This window comes from Thermobia domestica, chromosome 6 (assembly GCF_964235325.1).
Source record: "Thermobia domestica chromosome 6, izTheDome1.hap1.1, whole genome shotgun sequence".
Taxonomy (NCBI): Eukaryota; Metazoa; Arthropoda; class Insecta; order Zygentoma; family Lepismatidae; genus Thermobia; species Thermobia domestica.
The window spans coordinates 100,146,200-100,163,051 of record NC_137459.1 but is presented as its reverse complement, the minus strand read 5'-3'; the positions used below and the strand labels follow the sequence as shown (position 1 = coordinate 100,163,051).

At 35.0% G+C, this 16,852-nt stretch overlaps 2 protein-coding genes across 2 annotated transcripts in view; one reads left to right on the top strand and one right to left on the bottom strand.

Annotated features, from left to right (window-relative positions):
- Positions 1-16,852, bottom strand: part of LOC145688129 (uncharacterized) — a 93,398-nt gene that overhangs the window by 33,640 nt on the left and 42,906 nt on the right. The window contains exon 2 of the mRNA XM_081761904.1: positions 6,566-6,677. Coding sequence (XP_081618030.1) covers positions 6,566-6,677 — 112 coding nt within the window. The remainder of the gene's footprint in view (positions 1-6,565; positions 6,678-16,852) is intronic.
- LOC145688128 (uncharacterized) overlaps positions 7,362-16,852 on the top strand; it is a 98,977-nt gene continuing 89,486 nt past the window's right edge. Inside the window, exons 1-2 of the mRNA XM_081761903.1 lie at positions 7,362-7,710; positions 8,748-8,823. The gene's annotated coding sequence lies outside the window, so the exon portion shown is untranslated. The remainder of the gene's footprint in view (positions 7,711-8,747; positions 8,824-16,852) is intronic.

Sequence of the window (16,852 nt, the reverse complement as noted above, 5' to 3'; positions counted from 1 at the left end):
CATCCTTAATACATTCATTTCAACTTTCTGTTACATAAGCATTTTTTTTATGTGTGTCATCACCTCCCATGCGCTGTCAACAATTTTTGTCTGCTCTAAAGAATGGGGAAGAAGGGGTGCATGGTGGGTTGATTAATTGATTTGGAGTTTTCCTCTATTTCAACAGCGAGGCTTGTGAGACGTGGAGCTACACCTTAAAGTGGGATCCGAATCATATGATCTTCAGCCTGGAAGCGAACCCGGGAATCTCGCGCCAAAGACGCGTACTCTAACTATATTGAAACGAAGGAGCTCAAGGGGTGCTTGGTAAGTCAGTAATAGAGCCCTCACCTCTACTTATTTCCCATTTTCGGTCCCAGGCCAAGTGATTTTGTGGCGGGAGAATATTGTGTCCGTGTATGTTTTTGGGGAATAATCCCATTCCCTCACTCATCATCGTTGCACTAATTTCTTTAGCCCACATAGTCATTAAACTGAAAATATTATTTCATTTCATTTTACTCACAATTATTCTCTCTTGTAGTTATACTCAGTGGTAGAGCATTCAAATCCGGTACTTGGAGTCTCTGGTTCGATCCCAGCTCGCACCGTGTGGACGTTGTGGTGGACAAACACTGTGCTCATGGGTTTTCTTAGGGTTCTCCCGTTTTCTCCCACTTTCTTCATTCCACCATTTCACTCATTTCTCATTATCACCGTCTCTTTTAGCCTAATCGGCATATCCGTGGGACGTAAAACTTAAATATTTCATTTTCTTGTTGTTATACAAACACGCATTATTTCCTCTTGTGGTTATGCAACTACGCACACCACACCGCAAATCCTTCTATTTAAGATATCGATAGTTTGTCAATGAATTCTTATTACTTCCTAGGACGTCGTTTCATGTGTCATGAATAGGACCCGGCTATCCGATCGGAATATCCAGGAATCACTCGCTATCTGTGGGGGCAAGTACACGATTCTGAATCATGCATTGAAAAAAAAAGGCTTTATTCAAGCGGGCGAGGTTCAGCATATTGCTGCTCTACCACCTAACCCTTGTCAAGGAAATACATTGAGTTATACAAAAAACGTACAATCAATTGAGTCAAAAGATACGGTTATATACAACAAAAATATAGGTATATATTAAGATGATAAAAAAGAAAAGAAAAGAGTGGTACTTTTAACAAAACACACTCAAACAAACAAGTACCACAAGTGAAGAAAAAAAAGCATAAAAATACAAACATGAAAACAAACACAACCGATCAATAACATAGAGACAAAATAAGTTATGCTTGTGATTCACAATAGAGGGGGAGGGTGTTGAAATATTTTTACAATGCATGATTATTTAATAAAGAATATGCACCAAGTCAAGTCTGATTTCATTTACGTGGTTCAAGTGATAGAATACAAATCATGGGTACCTGAACTTACATTTTGTTGGCTGAGTAAATAAATTTTTAACATTTTCTTGAAAGAATTAAATGTTTTAGCTTATTTTACTACATTTGGTAGAGCATTCCATGACCTTGGTGCTAATACTGAAAATGCCGCAGTGGTTTGCTTGAGTCTATGGTGTGGAATATCAAACGTATTTCTTTTACGTGTTAAGTGAGTGTGAATAGTTGACCCAGCAGTGAGTTTCTTGTATAAATACACGCGACGTGTTGTTTTAAGAATTTTATAAATGAGAGAGCAATAATGCAAATGTCGTCTTCTGGACATTGTCAGCATACTATTGCTGTTCAGAATAGGCAAAATATGATCGAATTTTCGTATGTTGTAACAGAAGCGGATGCATGAATTTTGTACCTTTTCGACCAGGATGGCATTGCTTTTTGTTAGAAGCGGGCCATACACAACATCACAATAATCAAACAAACACAGTATCAACGATTGTGTCAGGAATAGTTTGGTATCTTTGGACAGACAATCTCGTATTTTGTACAAGTTTCTTAGTATTCCTAGAGCTTTTGAACACTGAGTAGAGACATGATTCTGTAGAAAGTTTATCATCAATTTGTACTCCAAGACTTTTTACACAAGGTGAATAGCTAATGTTTGAGTCCATTATTTGTAATTCTAATTTGTCAGGAACAATTTTATTAAGTTGATTAGCGGAACCTAGAACAGCATAAGTACATTTTAAGGGATTAATAACAAGACCGTTATCAATACACCAGTTACTGATAGCCTAAAGATCTTGGTTAAGGAGTCGAACAACTTGTGGAAAGTCCTGAGGCAAGGCTTTTATAAACAATTGAGTGTCGTCTGCGTAACAGTACATCTTTGAATGCTGTACAACAGGTACCAGATCTGCAGTGTATAAGGTAAACAAAACTGGCCCTAAAATTGAGCCTTATGGAACACCTCTATCACGAACAGCAGCTTCAGAAATTTTATAATGAGAGGAACTACGTAAAGTAACTTGCTGTTTTCTCTTATGTAGATAGGATTCGAACCATTTTATGGTATTTACTGAAAAGTTATAGTATTTCATTTTTGCTAAGAGAACACCATGCTGTACAGGATCAGATGCCTTTGAGAGGTCTAATAAGACTAGTATGACCACATATTTGTCATTTAGTGCAAAAAGCACATTGTCTTTAATACCTAACAAAGCAGTAGAAGTGTTGTGAAATTTACGAAACCCAGATTGTTCGCATGGAAGTATGCCAGAGCTATCAATATATGAGATCATTTGCTGAAGCACTAACTTTTCAATTATCTTTGAAAGAACTGGCAATATACTTATTTCTCTAAGGCCATTAGTTGATTTAATACTAGGCTTCTTTGGTAATTGCTGAATTTTAGCTAGTTTCCAGGAATCAGGAAATTTACCATTCGATAAAGAGTAGTTCACAATATTAGTTAAGAGAAATGTGATAACAGGTAAAGCTATTTTAAGCATATGTGGGTTTATTTCATCAAAGCCCGCTGCATTGGATTTAATGTTAACAATTGCTCTTCTAACTTCATGTTCATGAACAGGTCTTAACATGAAAGGAGAGCACAAGCAGTGTGTTTCAGTGAACTGATCCGATTTATTTGTTTATCAAATGTATCGTCACTTGTTACTGATATTTCGGAAACCTTAGCAAAATGACGATTTATGACATCAGGACAATTTAGTTCTTCAGGGAGGTTTAACGATGAACTTTTTCCACCTATTCCCAAATTATGTAACGTCCGCCAAGTGTTTTATTGTTTTTAGCGTTATTTATACGAAAGGAAAAATACGCAATCTTTTCTTGTCGAATAACTGCCGTAGTAAAATTACGAAGCTCTTTGTACTCATCCTAGTGTTGCTGCAACTTAGTGCGTTTGAACCTGCGGAGCAAACGATCGCGTACTTTCATTAGCAGCTTCGTATTACTAGACACATAAGGCAATTTGTTATTCGAAACTTTAGCTGTTTTCATTGGCGCGTGCTGATCAAACAGATGTTTTAAAGACATCTGAAGAAAATTAACCTTAGCATTTATAGTTTCCTGAGATTCAATTTGTTTCTAGTTCAAGACTTCAGCATTTTGTAGAAATGCGTCGTGATTAAATATATTAAAGTCGCGGTAACGAATAATATCAAATGACTTTCTTGGCGGTTTTTTAATGTTCAGGATAACATGTGTCACCCAGTGATCGGATGACAGTGATCGCATGATGCTATTTTATCGGTAATAATAAGATCGAGTAATGATTCACCGAACTCTGTTATTCTGGTTGGTTCATTAATGAGTTGGACAAGCCCAAACGTGTCCAGGATACGGTTCAAATATTTTGTTTCGGCTTTGTCAAGACAAAGCTGATCACAATGAAGGTCAGCTAGTATATAAAGACAATCAACTTGTGAATATACATGTGTAATCAGATCCTCAAGAATAGACAATTTGGTGTAGGGGTATTTGGCGGTATATACATTGAAACGATACCTATGCGTAGCGAATTTATTTTCACCATTACCGTAAGGCATTCTACTTGATCTGAGTTTGGTATTTCAACCAGTTTTACATCCAAATTTTCAAGATAATACATTAAAATTCCTCCAACATGATGTTTTCTGTCTTGTCGAAGAACGGAGTAGCCAGGTATATTAATGAGCCTTGTATCAGTTGGATTGTCAAGCCACGTTTCACTAACTATAAAAATATCACACTGTGATTCTAACATTAGTAAACGTATTTCATCTATTTTCGGTAAAATGAAACGAACATTAGCATGCATAATTAAAAATTGGGACTGTTGTCTTGCCGTACACTCAAACTTTTCCTGAAAAGTTTTGTTGATACTAGTATTTAAATGTTCCCGTGTTCTATGCCAGTGGTCATGAATGCTTCATTGTACTATGTCTACGTTACTCATAACTATTGTTAAATAATTTTCTTACAATACAACTACAATATAGCGATAAAGTACCAACTAGTAAACCCTCCGAAGCTACAGTGGTACCCACCTTTGTCTCAGGCTTTGAAAACCAGCAATATAAATCCGATTCATCATCTCCATAGAAAATAAGTAACCTACTTTTTGCAAGAACAGAAATTTCACTACAAGTACACCCCTGAATATTGACATATACAAAAATGCAATGGACACTAACAATGCATTATCGGATAGAGCAGATCACAAATCTAAGATGATAACATGTCGCCTAGCTCAATGGCTAGTCTGGCCAGAAATAACTCGAAAGTTCGTTTCCTCACGTTCACGGCACCTCTTAAATCTGAAACTAAGCGATTGGAAGGAAATGTTTACTTGTTTTGTTTGTTCTGTTTTCTTGTTTCTGTGAGTAACTTTATCTCCCAAGCGTTGTCAACAGTGCGTACTAACACCCTGTGGTTGTTTCAAAACAAACCCGGTACGTTTAGGAGGTGATTCAAGACACTAAGATAAGACAAAACCTATAGACCTGAGAGTACAAATGCCTCCTTCCGGCGGTATGACCAGCCAAAAATTTGTCGGAGAAATGCAAAAACGGCCATAACTCATGGATCGAAGTCGAATAAAAGAAAATGTTCATAATTTTTAGTCCTAGATTTTATTACTGAATAACTGGATGTGATGCAGGAGTGACGCAAAGGTGATTCCAAAAGAACTTGAGAATCCGTGGGAAATTTTATCAAAAATTGAATGAGGAAAATAGACAATGAAATACAATATTTCAACGAACAAAGTCGTAGTCCGTCTGTAATGGCCATTCTTTTTTTTACCCAATTTCGATTCTCGAGTCATGGCTGTTTTTTTATTTTATTTTATTTTTACGACCAACCTTCGGCTGATAATAGCGCCAACAGAATGCATTTGTACACCCAGATTGGTCTATAGTTTTTGTCTTATCTTGGAATCAGGAATCACCTTTCAAATGTTTTCGGTGGTTTTGAAGCACCCTGTATATATACATGTAGATGTCCAAAACATAGCCCAAACATTGTAGCTATGCAAAAAGTTTATCTTTACATTACGTGGTATATTCGCTGTTTCTTGTGTATAGAAATGTGTGTCATGTACCACAAGTGACTACTCCAACTTTACTTTTCTCGGGAATGGCAAGCACAGGGGCAAAGACATTTTTGGCAAGGAGGTACCTTTTGTGTACCAAAAAGGATAGTCTTATATTATTTCACTTACATTAAAATACGTAATATCAGGGGGCTGTAGGGGGGCAGGGTAAGCCTTCTAAGGTTCAGACATCCTCCTGTACCTTCTGGCGTAGTCACTATGTACTACAAATAATAATTTGTCACCTGCTGCAGGAATAACATCTCACATTAAGAATATCCACAATTGATAGACAAAAATACGTAAAGGATACGAGACATTTTTTTCTCTTTCATAGAAAAATAAGTTAAAAAAGCAATAAATGCATAAATTATTTTATTGGAATTATATATAACTATAACATATATTTTTTAATTACTAACAGAAAAATTCGTTAGTTTATATCTTATTTTACATTTACTAATATTTTAAGCTAATATAGTGTCTTGTAATAACTATAATAAAACAAACAATTACTGGTATAGTCTGTTAAATATTTTTTTTATATTCAAAGTATTATAACATTGCTCAGATTATTTTATGATTAAACTTTTAATTTAAAGGTCACCTAACTCTGATGACTATCAAAATAAAGAATACCTAACACGAAACCATAAATAATTGTACTCCATACATTAAATAATGTAAGCAATATATGGGGTTTCCGAAAAGTCCCGCACCATAGGCAAAACTACAATATTTGTTCAATGTGCTCCCCGTTGAGTTTCACACTTGTTTGTAAGCAGAATCGCAAATTGTCTACTCTCTGAATGGGGCAAACCTACAACAAAATCTGAACTTCTGGATTTGTAGAGAAATTTGTCCACTGTGGTGCGGAATATTAGTTATCGCTCGGACTTGCATCTACTGAACTCACTAGCAACATTTCGGAAAGAATAGCCTTCATGTTCACACAGCAGTATTCTTGCCACGTTTATCCTGTCACAAAATCATTCACTACAACTAAAAAACAGAAAAATCTATGGTGTGGGACTTTCCAGAAAGTATAATATTCTCTATTTTTCAATAAGACTAGTACCTCATCATCACTTGAAGATTCTGCCAAATCTAGGCCAAGTTGATCCGCAACGTCAGTTAAATCTGGTTCCATTTCTGATTGGCTCAATCTCGAATATTGATAAGTAGGAAGACTGAAACAATACAGATTATCATTAGAAATACTGATGTAGCGCGTGATTACATAGAGGAGTACGAAAATCATAGTAATCAAGCTAATGTAAAAATTAAAGCTTTCATGTTTCAAACAAAATTGAATACATTCTTTTGTAAATTTGTTTTACGAATAACTATTTGTAGCTCTATCAATAGTTCTACTTATTCAGACATCCAATTTTATACATTTCTTTCCGCAACAATTAAATTGATGATAACAGAAGCTTCAGTTCATTTCAAAATTAGTAAGAGTCACGATATTTCCATGACATTTCATATTTATTAATTTAATTAGTTATTCACCCTTGTTTCATATGGTGGGTGTTTGTGGCAAATAGTTGTTTCTCTGTACATAGACGCATGTATTCGTTGACATATCAACTCTTGTTGTCAAATTGACTTCCTAAAAATGACGAAAAAAGAAAAGAAAACAGAAATGGAAAAGGAATCATGATATGAATTTGTGTGTGTGATCAAAAAATGTACGTGCTCTTTACGTTTTGTATTACGTTTTTTTAAGTCTAAAACAATAAGATGTCTGTATCATGTATTGAAGTCTTCCACTAACACGTTTCTTAATTTCTGTTTTTGTAGATATAGAGGTTGTAAGATGTACGTGTTGATATGTGTTTGTATTTTGAAACTTCAATAATGGTATTTAAAGCCCTGTTTTGCATGTTCAACAATTTGTCTTTTCAATTGAATTAAAATAACTTGTTTTCACCTTAGAAATGAATTATAGTTAACAATTTTATCATTTGATGATGAAAAAATAATAATAAAGATTTATGGTGTCATGTCCGGCTGTCTTAGTAACAACTTCAAGCAAAGTATATTACTCATTGTTTTAAGCGCATGCGCAAGCTCTCTTCCTCCAGTTAGGCTGCTGGACAGTGGATGGCTGAGTTGAGTGACAAGACTTGATGGACAAGAGTGACAGAAGAAGCAAGCGTACGTATTGAGCTCGCAATATATATGAATGGATAGGATCGCCTAAAGCTCCATCATCAGGTTCGTATATATAGTAAGAATAGACTACATATTTACATTATAGTACATTAAAAGAAATGAAGCCAAGCCTCTTTCTTAAGTCCTAAAAAATGTCCGAAAACGTTGTATTGTCTGATTGATTATTTCTGCGTGTAGATGGTCCACATGAGAGGAAATGAGTTCAGAATCTCTCCAAGTTGTTAACTATAATTTAGATATATTAGTAATTTAAAAATTAAATTAAGAATTATTGCCTTGAAACATCCCATCTTCCTCAAAAAAATTATCTCGGATTTATTCATCCTTTAGTTATATTAAGCTCCTTTAAATCTGAAGTACAATATTGGGGGCAATTTCTAGATACTCTTTGTGTCAAATGAGGAATTAATTAACCCCTTTCTGCATGATTTTTTTTTCTTTTAGCGAAAAAAGTCAATATTGGAAATCCTCATATGGGAACTTAAAAAATGAATTAAAACTTGAATTTGAGATTTTTCACTTAATTCCGAAGAGAAATAAGTAAGTGCCATATATGACACACTTACAATTCACAAAGAACATGCCAGATGACACCAAAATCTCTTATTCATACACGTCAATATCTCACACAGCAGACAAAACAGTCATTTGATGCCTTTGATAAATCACAAAAAACCTAAGTGAAAAAAGGGAATGTGCCATATATTGCACGGCATGCGGTAAGGGGGTAAGAAATTTGAACAATTATCAGATTCATATATAATGTCAAAAATCTTTTCTGTTCTTTCTTTGTCCTCATTGCCTGGAAGTTTTTTTTTCTGGATTAATGTAAAGAAGTTTAGATTAAACAAAATGAGTAAACTTTAATATGCAATACAAATTATACGAAAGTTATAAAAAAAAGTTTAAATATTACTCAAAACTGATTTTTTGCATCTTTGTCCTGTAAGAGATATAGCTAACTTCAGAATATACACATACGATCAGTGTTTGTCAACAATCTTATGATTATGTATTTTTCAAAAAATTTGCATCGCCGGAGAATGAAAAAACTAATTATTAATGTTTCCTTTTCTCAGGAGTAACTTCATTGTGTGGACCAGGAGATTAAAGTGCAGTCTTGTGCTTTGAGATCATAAGCAAACTTCACTGAAGGTAATGTACAATACATGAATTCTATTACCTTCTTGTGCTGGAAAACCACCAAATACATAGAAATAATATTGAGTGTAGAAAAACTTACCTCACATTGATTTTTTTATATAACATTTTATTCCTCATTAATTCTAGGTCGACTTCTAAGCTAAACAATCATACTCAAATATTTCATCATTTTTGTTACTTTACTTGAGGTTGAGAACTATATATATATATATATATATATATATATATATATATATATGTGTGTGTGTGTGTGTGTGTGTGTACCACTACTATAAACTATATATATATGATCACTATCGAATCGTCCAATTGGGATGAAAGAGGGCACGGTGGCTCAGCTGTAAAGAGCTTGCTTACCTCTCGTCCGCAGGGTCCTGATTCGATCCCGGACCAAGTAAGTTTGTGGAGGACAACACCGTATCCATTGGTTTTCTCAGGGTACTCACACTTTCTCATTCCACTAATTCTTCCACTATCGCTCATTTGCTTTAATAATCGTCTCCCTTAGAACAAAAGGCATAAACCTGGGACATTAAACTAAAGATTTCATTTCATTCATTTTCTCTTGGGATTGGCGAAAAGGCTCCCATTCCAAAGTTATGCTGGAACGTACACACACACACACTCATATATATATATATATATATATATATATATATATATATATATATATATATATATATATATATATATATATATATATGAGATTCAGTAGTGACGTCACAACAGCTCTCGTTTCTTGTTACGTCATTGATTTTGAGACTTTATGCTTTGTTCAGTTTATGATTGAACTAACAAGGGACATCACCCAATTGTCCGGCTCCGATTTCAATGAAATTTTTCTAGCTGATAGAGGACATACATGTATTATTTGTGATGACAGAAATTTTTGCCATGGTGCATATTTTTGTATTTTTTTAATAATTTTTAAGAGTTGTGATGTGGTTATTAGAGATTATTGCAGAAGTCCCTTACTAACCTTAGTAAACGGAGCGTTAATGAAAGAACAACCATGTAGATACATATAAGGCCTAGGGGGAAGTTGTATGGTATGTATGACCTTGACGGCAGCCATCTTGAAATCCGCCATTTTGAATTAAGGTCAAGTTTTTTAAAAGGCAATAGGGTAATATGATACATAATTTCGGGCTAGAATTTAATCAGAAAGACAATGGTAAAACTAGTTTTGAGATACACCCATTTGTTGAAAAGTTACAGGCATTTAATTGTTCACTTATTACGTGCGAAAGTCCCTTACCTCCGCTGCTACCCCGCGTATTAATGATAATAAGTGGATAAAGGCTTCGGTAATACATGTTATGCTTAGAGGGAAGTGATACGGTAAGGGTATCCTTGACGGCAGCCATCTTGAATTAAAGTGAAGTTTGAAAAATGAAAACCACAGCATGTGACACCTCATTTTAATAGCAAATTTTCCCAAAAAGCCAACGCTATGCTTATTTTTGTTCTTTAGTTAACCAGTATGAATTTAGGATTGTAATGTGCACCAAATTTCCATTATTCGATCTTTCAAATTGGCAACACTCCTAATTTTCACCGCATGTTTTAAGATTCCAACTGGCACTGCAATTGTTGCCATGGCTCATGTTTTCTAAATTTATTACATTTTTTAAGAGTTGCGATTTGTCAGTTCATGAATAGTGTTAGGATAAGCATCCAGCAATCTTTCTGAATTTTGAAGACTATCCATGTAATTATTTATTTCCTATACCTGCGCTTCTAAAACTCGTTTACTAACATGAATCATCGCATAACAAAACAACTCCAACTTTGCATTCAGGTAATACCGAAGACGTAGCTTGTATAGTAGATAGGACGAAAACTCAAATGAAAATTCACTTCAAAAAGAAAAACGAAATACAATTGTTGTGCAATGTTTTGGGAACAGTCATATTATGCCTCTTTGATATTTTCTATCATTGCTGCTGTTCTTTTAAAGTTGTATTTATTAAAAATATTTTATTGTTTGTCGTTTGCGCAACATGCAGGCTACATTTCCTGGTAATTTTGTGTTCGTATAACACCAGTTTGTTATAATTTCATTTGTATTTCTTTACGTCACATAGGTCCATAGGTTTTTCATGTATTCTCGTTTAAAAGAAATAATTAGATTGCAAGTCTTCAAAATTCAGAAAGATTGCTGGATGCTTTTAACGAAACTCTATTCACGAACCGACAAATAGAAACTCTTAAAAAATGTAATAAATTTAGAAAACATGATCCATGGTAACAATTGCAAAGTGCCAGTTGGAATCTTAAAACATGCGGTGAAAATTAGGAGTGTTGCCAATTTGAAAATCGAATAATGGAAGTTTGGTGCACATTAGAAGCAGTCCTAAATACATACTGGTTAACTATAGGACAAAAATAAGCATGCCATTGAAAATTTGCTATTAAAATGAGGTGTAACATGCTGTGGTTTTCATTTTTCAAACTTCACTTTAATTCAAAATGTCGGATTTCAAGATGGCTGCCGTCAAGGATACCCTTACTGTATCACTTCCCTCTAAGCATAACATGTATTACCGAAGCTTTTATCGACTTATTATCATTAATACGCGGGGTAGCAGCGGAGGTAAGGGACTTTCGCACGTAGTAAGTGAACAATTAAATGCCTGTAACTTTTCAACAAATGGGTGTATCTCAAAACTAGTTTTACCATTGTCTTTCTGATTAAATTCTAGCCCGAAATTATGTATCATATTACCCTATTGCCTTTTAAAAAACTTGACCTTAATTCAAAATGGCGGATTTCAAGATGGCTGCCGTCAAGGTCATACATACCATACAACTTCCCCCTAGGCCTTATATGTATCTACATGGTTGTTCTTTCATTAACGCTCCGTTTACTAAGGTTAGTAAGGGACTTCTGCAATAATCTCTAATAACCACATCACAACTCTTAAAAATTATTAAAAAAATACAAAAATATGCACCATGGCAAAAATTTCTGTCATCACAAATAATACATATATGTCCTCTATCAGCTAGAAAAACTTCATTGAAATCGGAGCCGGACAATTGGGTGATGTCCCTTGTAAGCTTTTGTTATTAGCGAAAATGAATAACACTTTTAATTCAGATACTGATTAATCTTGAAAACGCGAAAAAATCATTGAAAATGGTAGTGTTTTTTAAAAGAAAATCAAAATCTAGGATAAAAAATTCAAGTAATATAAGTTATGTAAGCGGCACATAGGGAGAGGTAGTAGTGAAGTAGAAATAGCACATAATGTAAGAGTGACAGCCATATGAACCATCGTAAGAGTAATACTGCATATACTATGTCTCTTCTCATGGGGAGATTAAGAATCCAGCTATGACTTGGTAAAATAACTAAAAATAACTAAAAATGTACTCAGAAGTGTTTATTTAATTGACGCCTACCCACCAAGTATGTACAGAATGCAAAAATCTAACGAAAATAATTGAAACAGAAACGGTTATTCCAATACTTGTTGTTCACTTTTACTATGATATTTATTGTTTGATTCACTTGAAAATGTGAAAGCCGGAATGAGCAGAGGTAGGAGACAAACTGAGGGACAGGAAACCGAAGACACAGGGGCGGGCGCTCTTCACTAATACGAGTATTGTATAGATAAAAGTAATGCATACACTATACAACTAGATACCACTGTTCTGCTTAAGTACTACAGAAGTCTGAACACGTTTGCCCTGTTCCTGTATTTTTCGGTTCCACTTTATGCTCACTTCACTTGTCTACTTTTTTACGGTCAATGTTTTCCCTTTCGGTAAAATCAAACTACTTTACTCACACTATTAATCTTCATTACTAGTGTTGAAAGAATGGATTTGAGTTCAGCGTCCCTTTCAGAACCGATGCTACATGAGACATTAATCTACAGTTTAATGTTTAATCAAACACATGAGCTCTCACCCAGAATCGAATTCGGGTCTCCCGTGACAAAACACAGAGTGTTCGTGTAAAAAAGTAATAATTGAAGCTAGGTGTTACAAGTGTCACGGTAATTGTCGCATATCATCGATGCATGAATGTTTCTACATACAGTTGCATGATAAAGACTCAAACTTTTTAATATTTATAAATTAATACTTTACTTACGTGTTCAATGTATACATAAACAGTGTCTTTTTTTAAATGGTCCTTGTTAATAGATTATTATAAAAAATTCCCTCATGGCTATATGGATAGAATATGCACTTTTAGTACAGGAGGCCCACGTTTTTTTCCCAACAGAAACTCGTGTGGTTCGGGTCCCATATTAAGCTGTAATTTTATGTCTCATATAGCGTCATTGGTGAAAGGGACGATAAACTCAAAATAAATTTAAATTACTACATATTTCCTGTAAATTTCCATCTATTGGCACAAGGGTTCATGATCTTCACCAAATGCAACACATACATTTGTCTACACTTGAAGACAATATCACTCGACTTTCTACTTAAATCTTTTCCCCTCTGCCACGCAAGTGCCTAAGTTTTCGCAGAGCCTATATTTCCTACATTTCCTACAGAGCCTACATTTGCCAGTAGTTTATGAAACCTTTTTTTTTTTTTTTTTTTTTTTTGTCACAAGCATCTGTAGGGAAATGGAAATTTACTGATGGAATAGGCCTATTTAAAGCATTACAATATAAGTGGAAAAAAACGTTCTGCATTTCGTACATGCATTCGAAATGTAGAAGCAGTATTTTGTGACAGATGCCATTGCCATGCCTTTACTAATAAGCTTGTTCGATGCAATTGTGTCGTCGAGTGCGTAAGTACTACGTACCAAACTGCTACGTGGTCACTACAAGCCAGTATTGCATGAAATTCTCACCAGGGCAGGGCAAAGGATAAGTGGCACAAGGAAGATTATATAAAGTTTAAGTGCTTTCTTTAAGACTTGTTTGCATAAATAAAGTTTAAAACAGTAGTCCCCAACCATCTTTACCTACCATCCTCTTTTTAATTCCTAAAATATTTTCTTTGTTTATCTAGCGCCCTTAATATTTCACATATTCCTATTCTTCTTGTGCAAACAACGGCATTTCAGCTAGTTAACTATAAAGCAGGACAATTCACAAATATATATATATATATATATATATATATATATATATATATATATATATATATATATATATATATATATATATATATATGTTGATAACAATGTAATATTTCACGTAGCCTGGATTTATTTTTCTTTCTCTTTCTTTTCGTTTCTCTCTTGTAAATTAACTTTACAGAAAAGAAAAAAAAAGCTTACAACTGAAAATACTTTAAAAAATAAGTAATTTACTAGATACATTCAATTATCTGGTGAAGGTTTATGTCGTATACGTACAGGCTACCCAAGAAACTCCTAACCATTTCTGTGAAGGAGCACTTGAATTCAAATCAAGTGTTTATAATATCAAAGAAGATACCGTAAGTCAAAGACACCACAGTAGTTTTACATGATCGCCCACCATAACCAAGATCGCCCTCGCCATGTTGCACCTGATCACACGCTGACGCCAAATCCCTAATCCTCAACTTGTATACCAGATTCCTGATGTGACCCCATACAAAGAAGTCCAAGGACGTTAAATTAGGCGAGCGTGCTGCCCAGAACCGTGTTAAGCTTCATCCCATCCAACGTCCTGGGAACATCTCGTTGAGAAAATCCCGCACAATGTGCCCAAAGTGACGTGGGATGCTCTATTGTTCAAACACCACCGAATCTAAAATGTTGTTGACAAACAATTGGGGCTGCAAAAATTGCTGAAGCATGTCTAGGTACTATATGTTGCTCTTATTGTTACTTCAGCAAATAAGAATGGACCGTAAATGTGCTATTGGGTGATGCCTAACCACATGTTTACCTTGAGAGTGTTACGTTAAAATTTCATGATGATGTTTGATTGAGCTTCAGCCCATATCCTGGTGTTGTGGCAATTGACGCGGCCACAAGTATGAAAGGCAGTCTTATCGCTGAACAGGACATGTGCCATCAAAGTTTCATCATTGACTGTCTCAATTAAGTCCTGGCAAATGGCCATGCGTTCTGTATAGTCCTCAGGTTCAAGATGATGGAGCACCTGGATATGATAAGCCTTTTTCTTCAGTACGAAACACAAGGTTTTACACACATTGGACTTCGAGGTGCCGTGTTTCCGACTGAGATAACATGTCGAAGCTTTTGGACTCTGCTCGATCTCCTGCCGTATGGTCTCCAGAGTTTCCTTGTTGACAAAACCTCTAATTGTTGTTCACGTTGGTGTTTCTCTATGGTAACGTCGGCGATACCTCAACAAAGGGCACCCTATGGAATCCTTACCTTACAACATTTATTCGTTGTTGTAAGGTCGGCATCATTCAGATTACCTGCAATGGGGAGATAAGCATTAATCCACAGAGTCTCCATCTTACAATGTCTATTCGTTGTTGTTGGGTCAATATCTTTCAGATTAACAGCAATAAGGAGACAAAAATTGACATTTTCCCAGAAATATTTTGGGAGTTCTCGGGCACCCCATATATATAAGAAAAGTAGATGTGGGTGTGTGTGCAGCTCGGAGGAAGACAATGGCAAGTGAAGTTGAGTTATTAGGTGAAAGGGTAGGGATCAAAAAACAGAAGAATATGTAGGTAGTTCTATTTTTTAAATACACCTGCAGATGGCAGGGCAAACTTGATTGGTATGTGTCATTGCACTGAATTGCATTGGAATTTTGGACTCTCTTATAGTTTACTCAAAATTTAGAATATGTCACTTACTATTCTCTTCCCCGGTTCATATATTAACCGGACCATCTCATGTTCACGTGAAAACAAAAAAGTTTCGTTTAGAACGTATGAATTTTGGATGTTTCCTAGATTTCATTTATATCATTTCTGGAATTTTAAATATCCAATAAGCATTCATATTTTCAATCACAGAAATTATAGAAAGAACTACAGGTACAACATATCTACTCGGAAGCGGTATAGCAAAAGGTTGACCCAACTCAATCCCCCTTCGCCGTTAGTACAGCAATTTTGTGAAATTTGAATTGCACGATAAACACATATCTTTTCAAATGTAGAAAATAGAAATTGACATATCTACTTAGCAGTGGCGTAGGTAAGGAGCTGGCATTGCGGAAACTCAACTCTTTCTTTATACTATCATATTGAAAATGAATTCTGTTTACATGCAGTATGTTCCGTTTGTGGTTTCCGATATTAAAAACTCTCTTATAGTTTATTAAAAGATAATAAACACTTCCAGTCATGTCAAGAAAAAGTACTTCCCAGAAGCTCTAACATCAAAGCTACAAAACATTTCAGCATATTAGTTACATAGTGTCGGCTATTATTCATCTTTTCAAGCTCTTTTATGACAGTACACGTATCAAAATTTACTATCTGTGGGTGCGAATTGAAGGTATTAAATAGAAAGTATATGTTAAGTTTTAATGTTACTTAGCATCTCCTTAGCCGAAGTCTTAGCGCGAGTGACTTTGTTGCATGTGGACTCTGATTATATTTTCGGTGGGATCACTATAATTGTTTGACGTTTACCCAGTATCATGATGTAATTGAGGAGCTACCTGAATTAAGAGATAACGAACCCCTGTCTATAAAGCCAGAAATAATGGCGCCTGGGAGCCAATGCGGTGAAAAGGTATTACCCAGTTGAACCTTACTCATCTGGCTAGTCATAGTCCTTTATGGTTTGTGGAACAGTGGAATTTATTTTAGCATTTCCTCCTATTCGTAAGCTTCCGGTGAAAGTTAACGCCAGCTTACAGTTTCACTCCAGGTATGTCTGTATATATATATATATATATATATATATATATATATATATATATATATATATATGTGTGTGTGTGTGTGTGTGTGTGTGTGTGTGCCAATTCATTTCTTGGTAACTACTGGCCGGATCTGGACTAAAAATAGCCCATGGAAACATGTATAAAAATGCTATATTTGGTAGCTGAACTTCGGCAGAGACATGCTCGGCTCTGTTCGACCCACCTTGTATGTGGTATTCTTG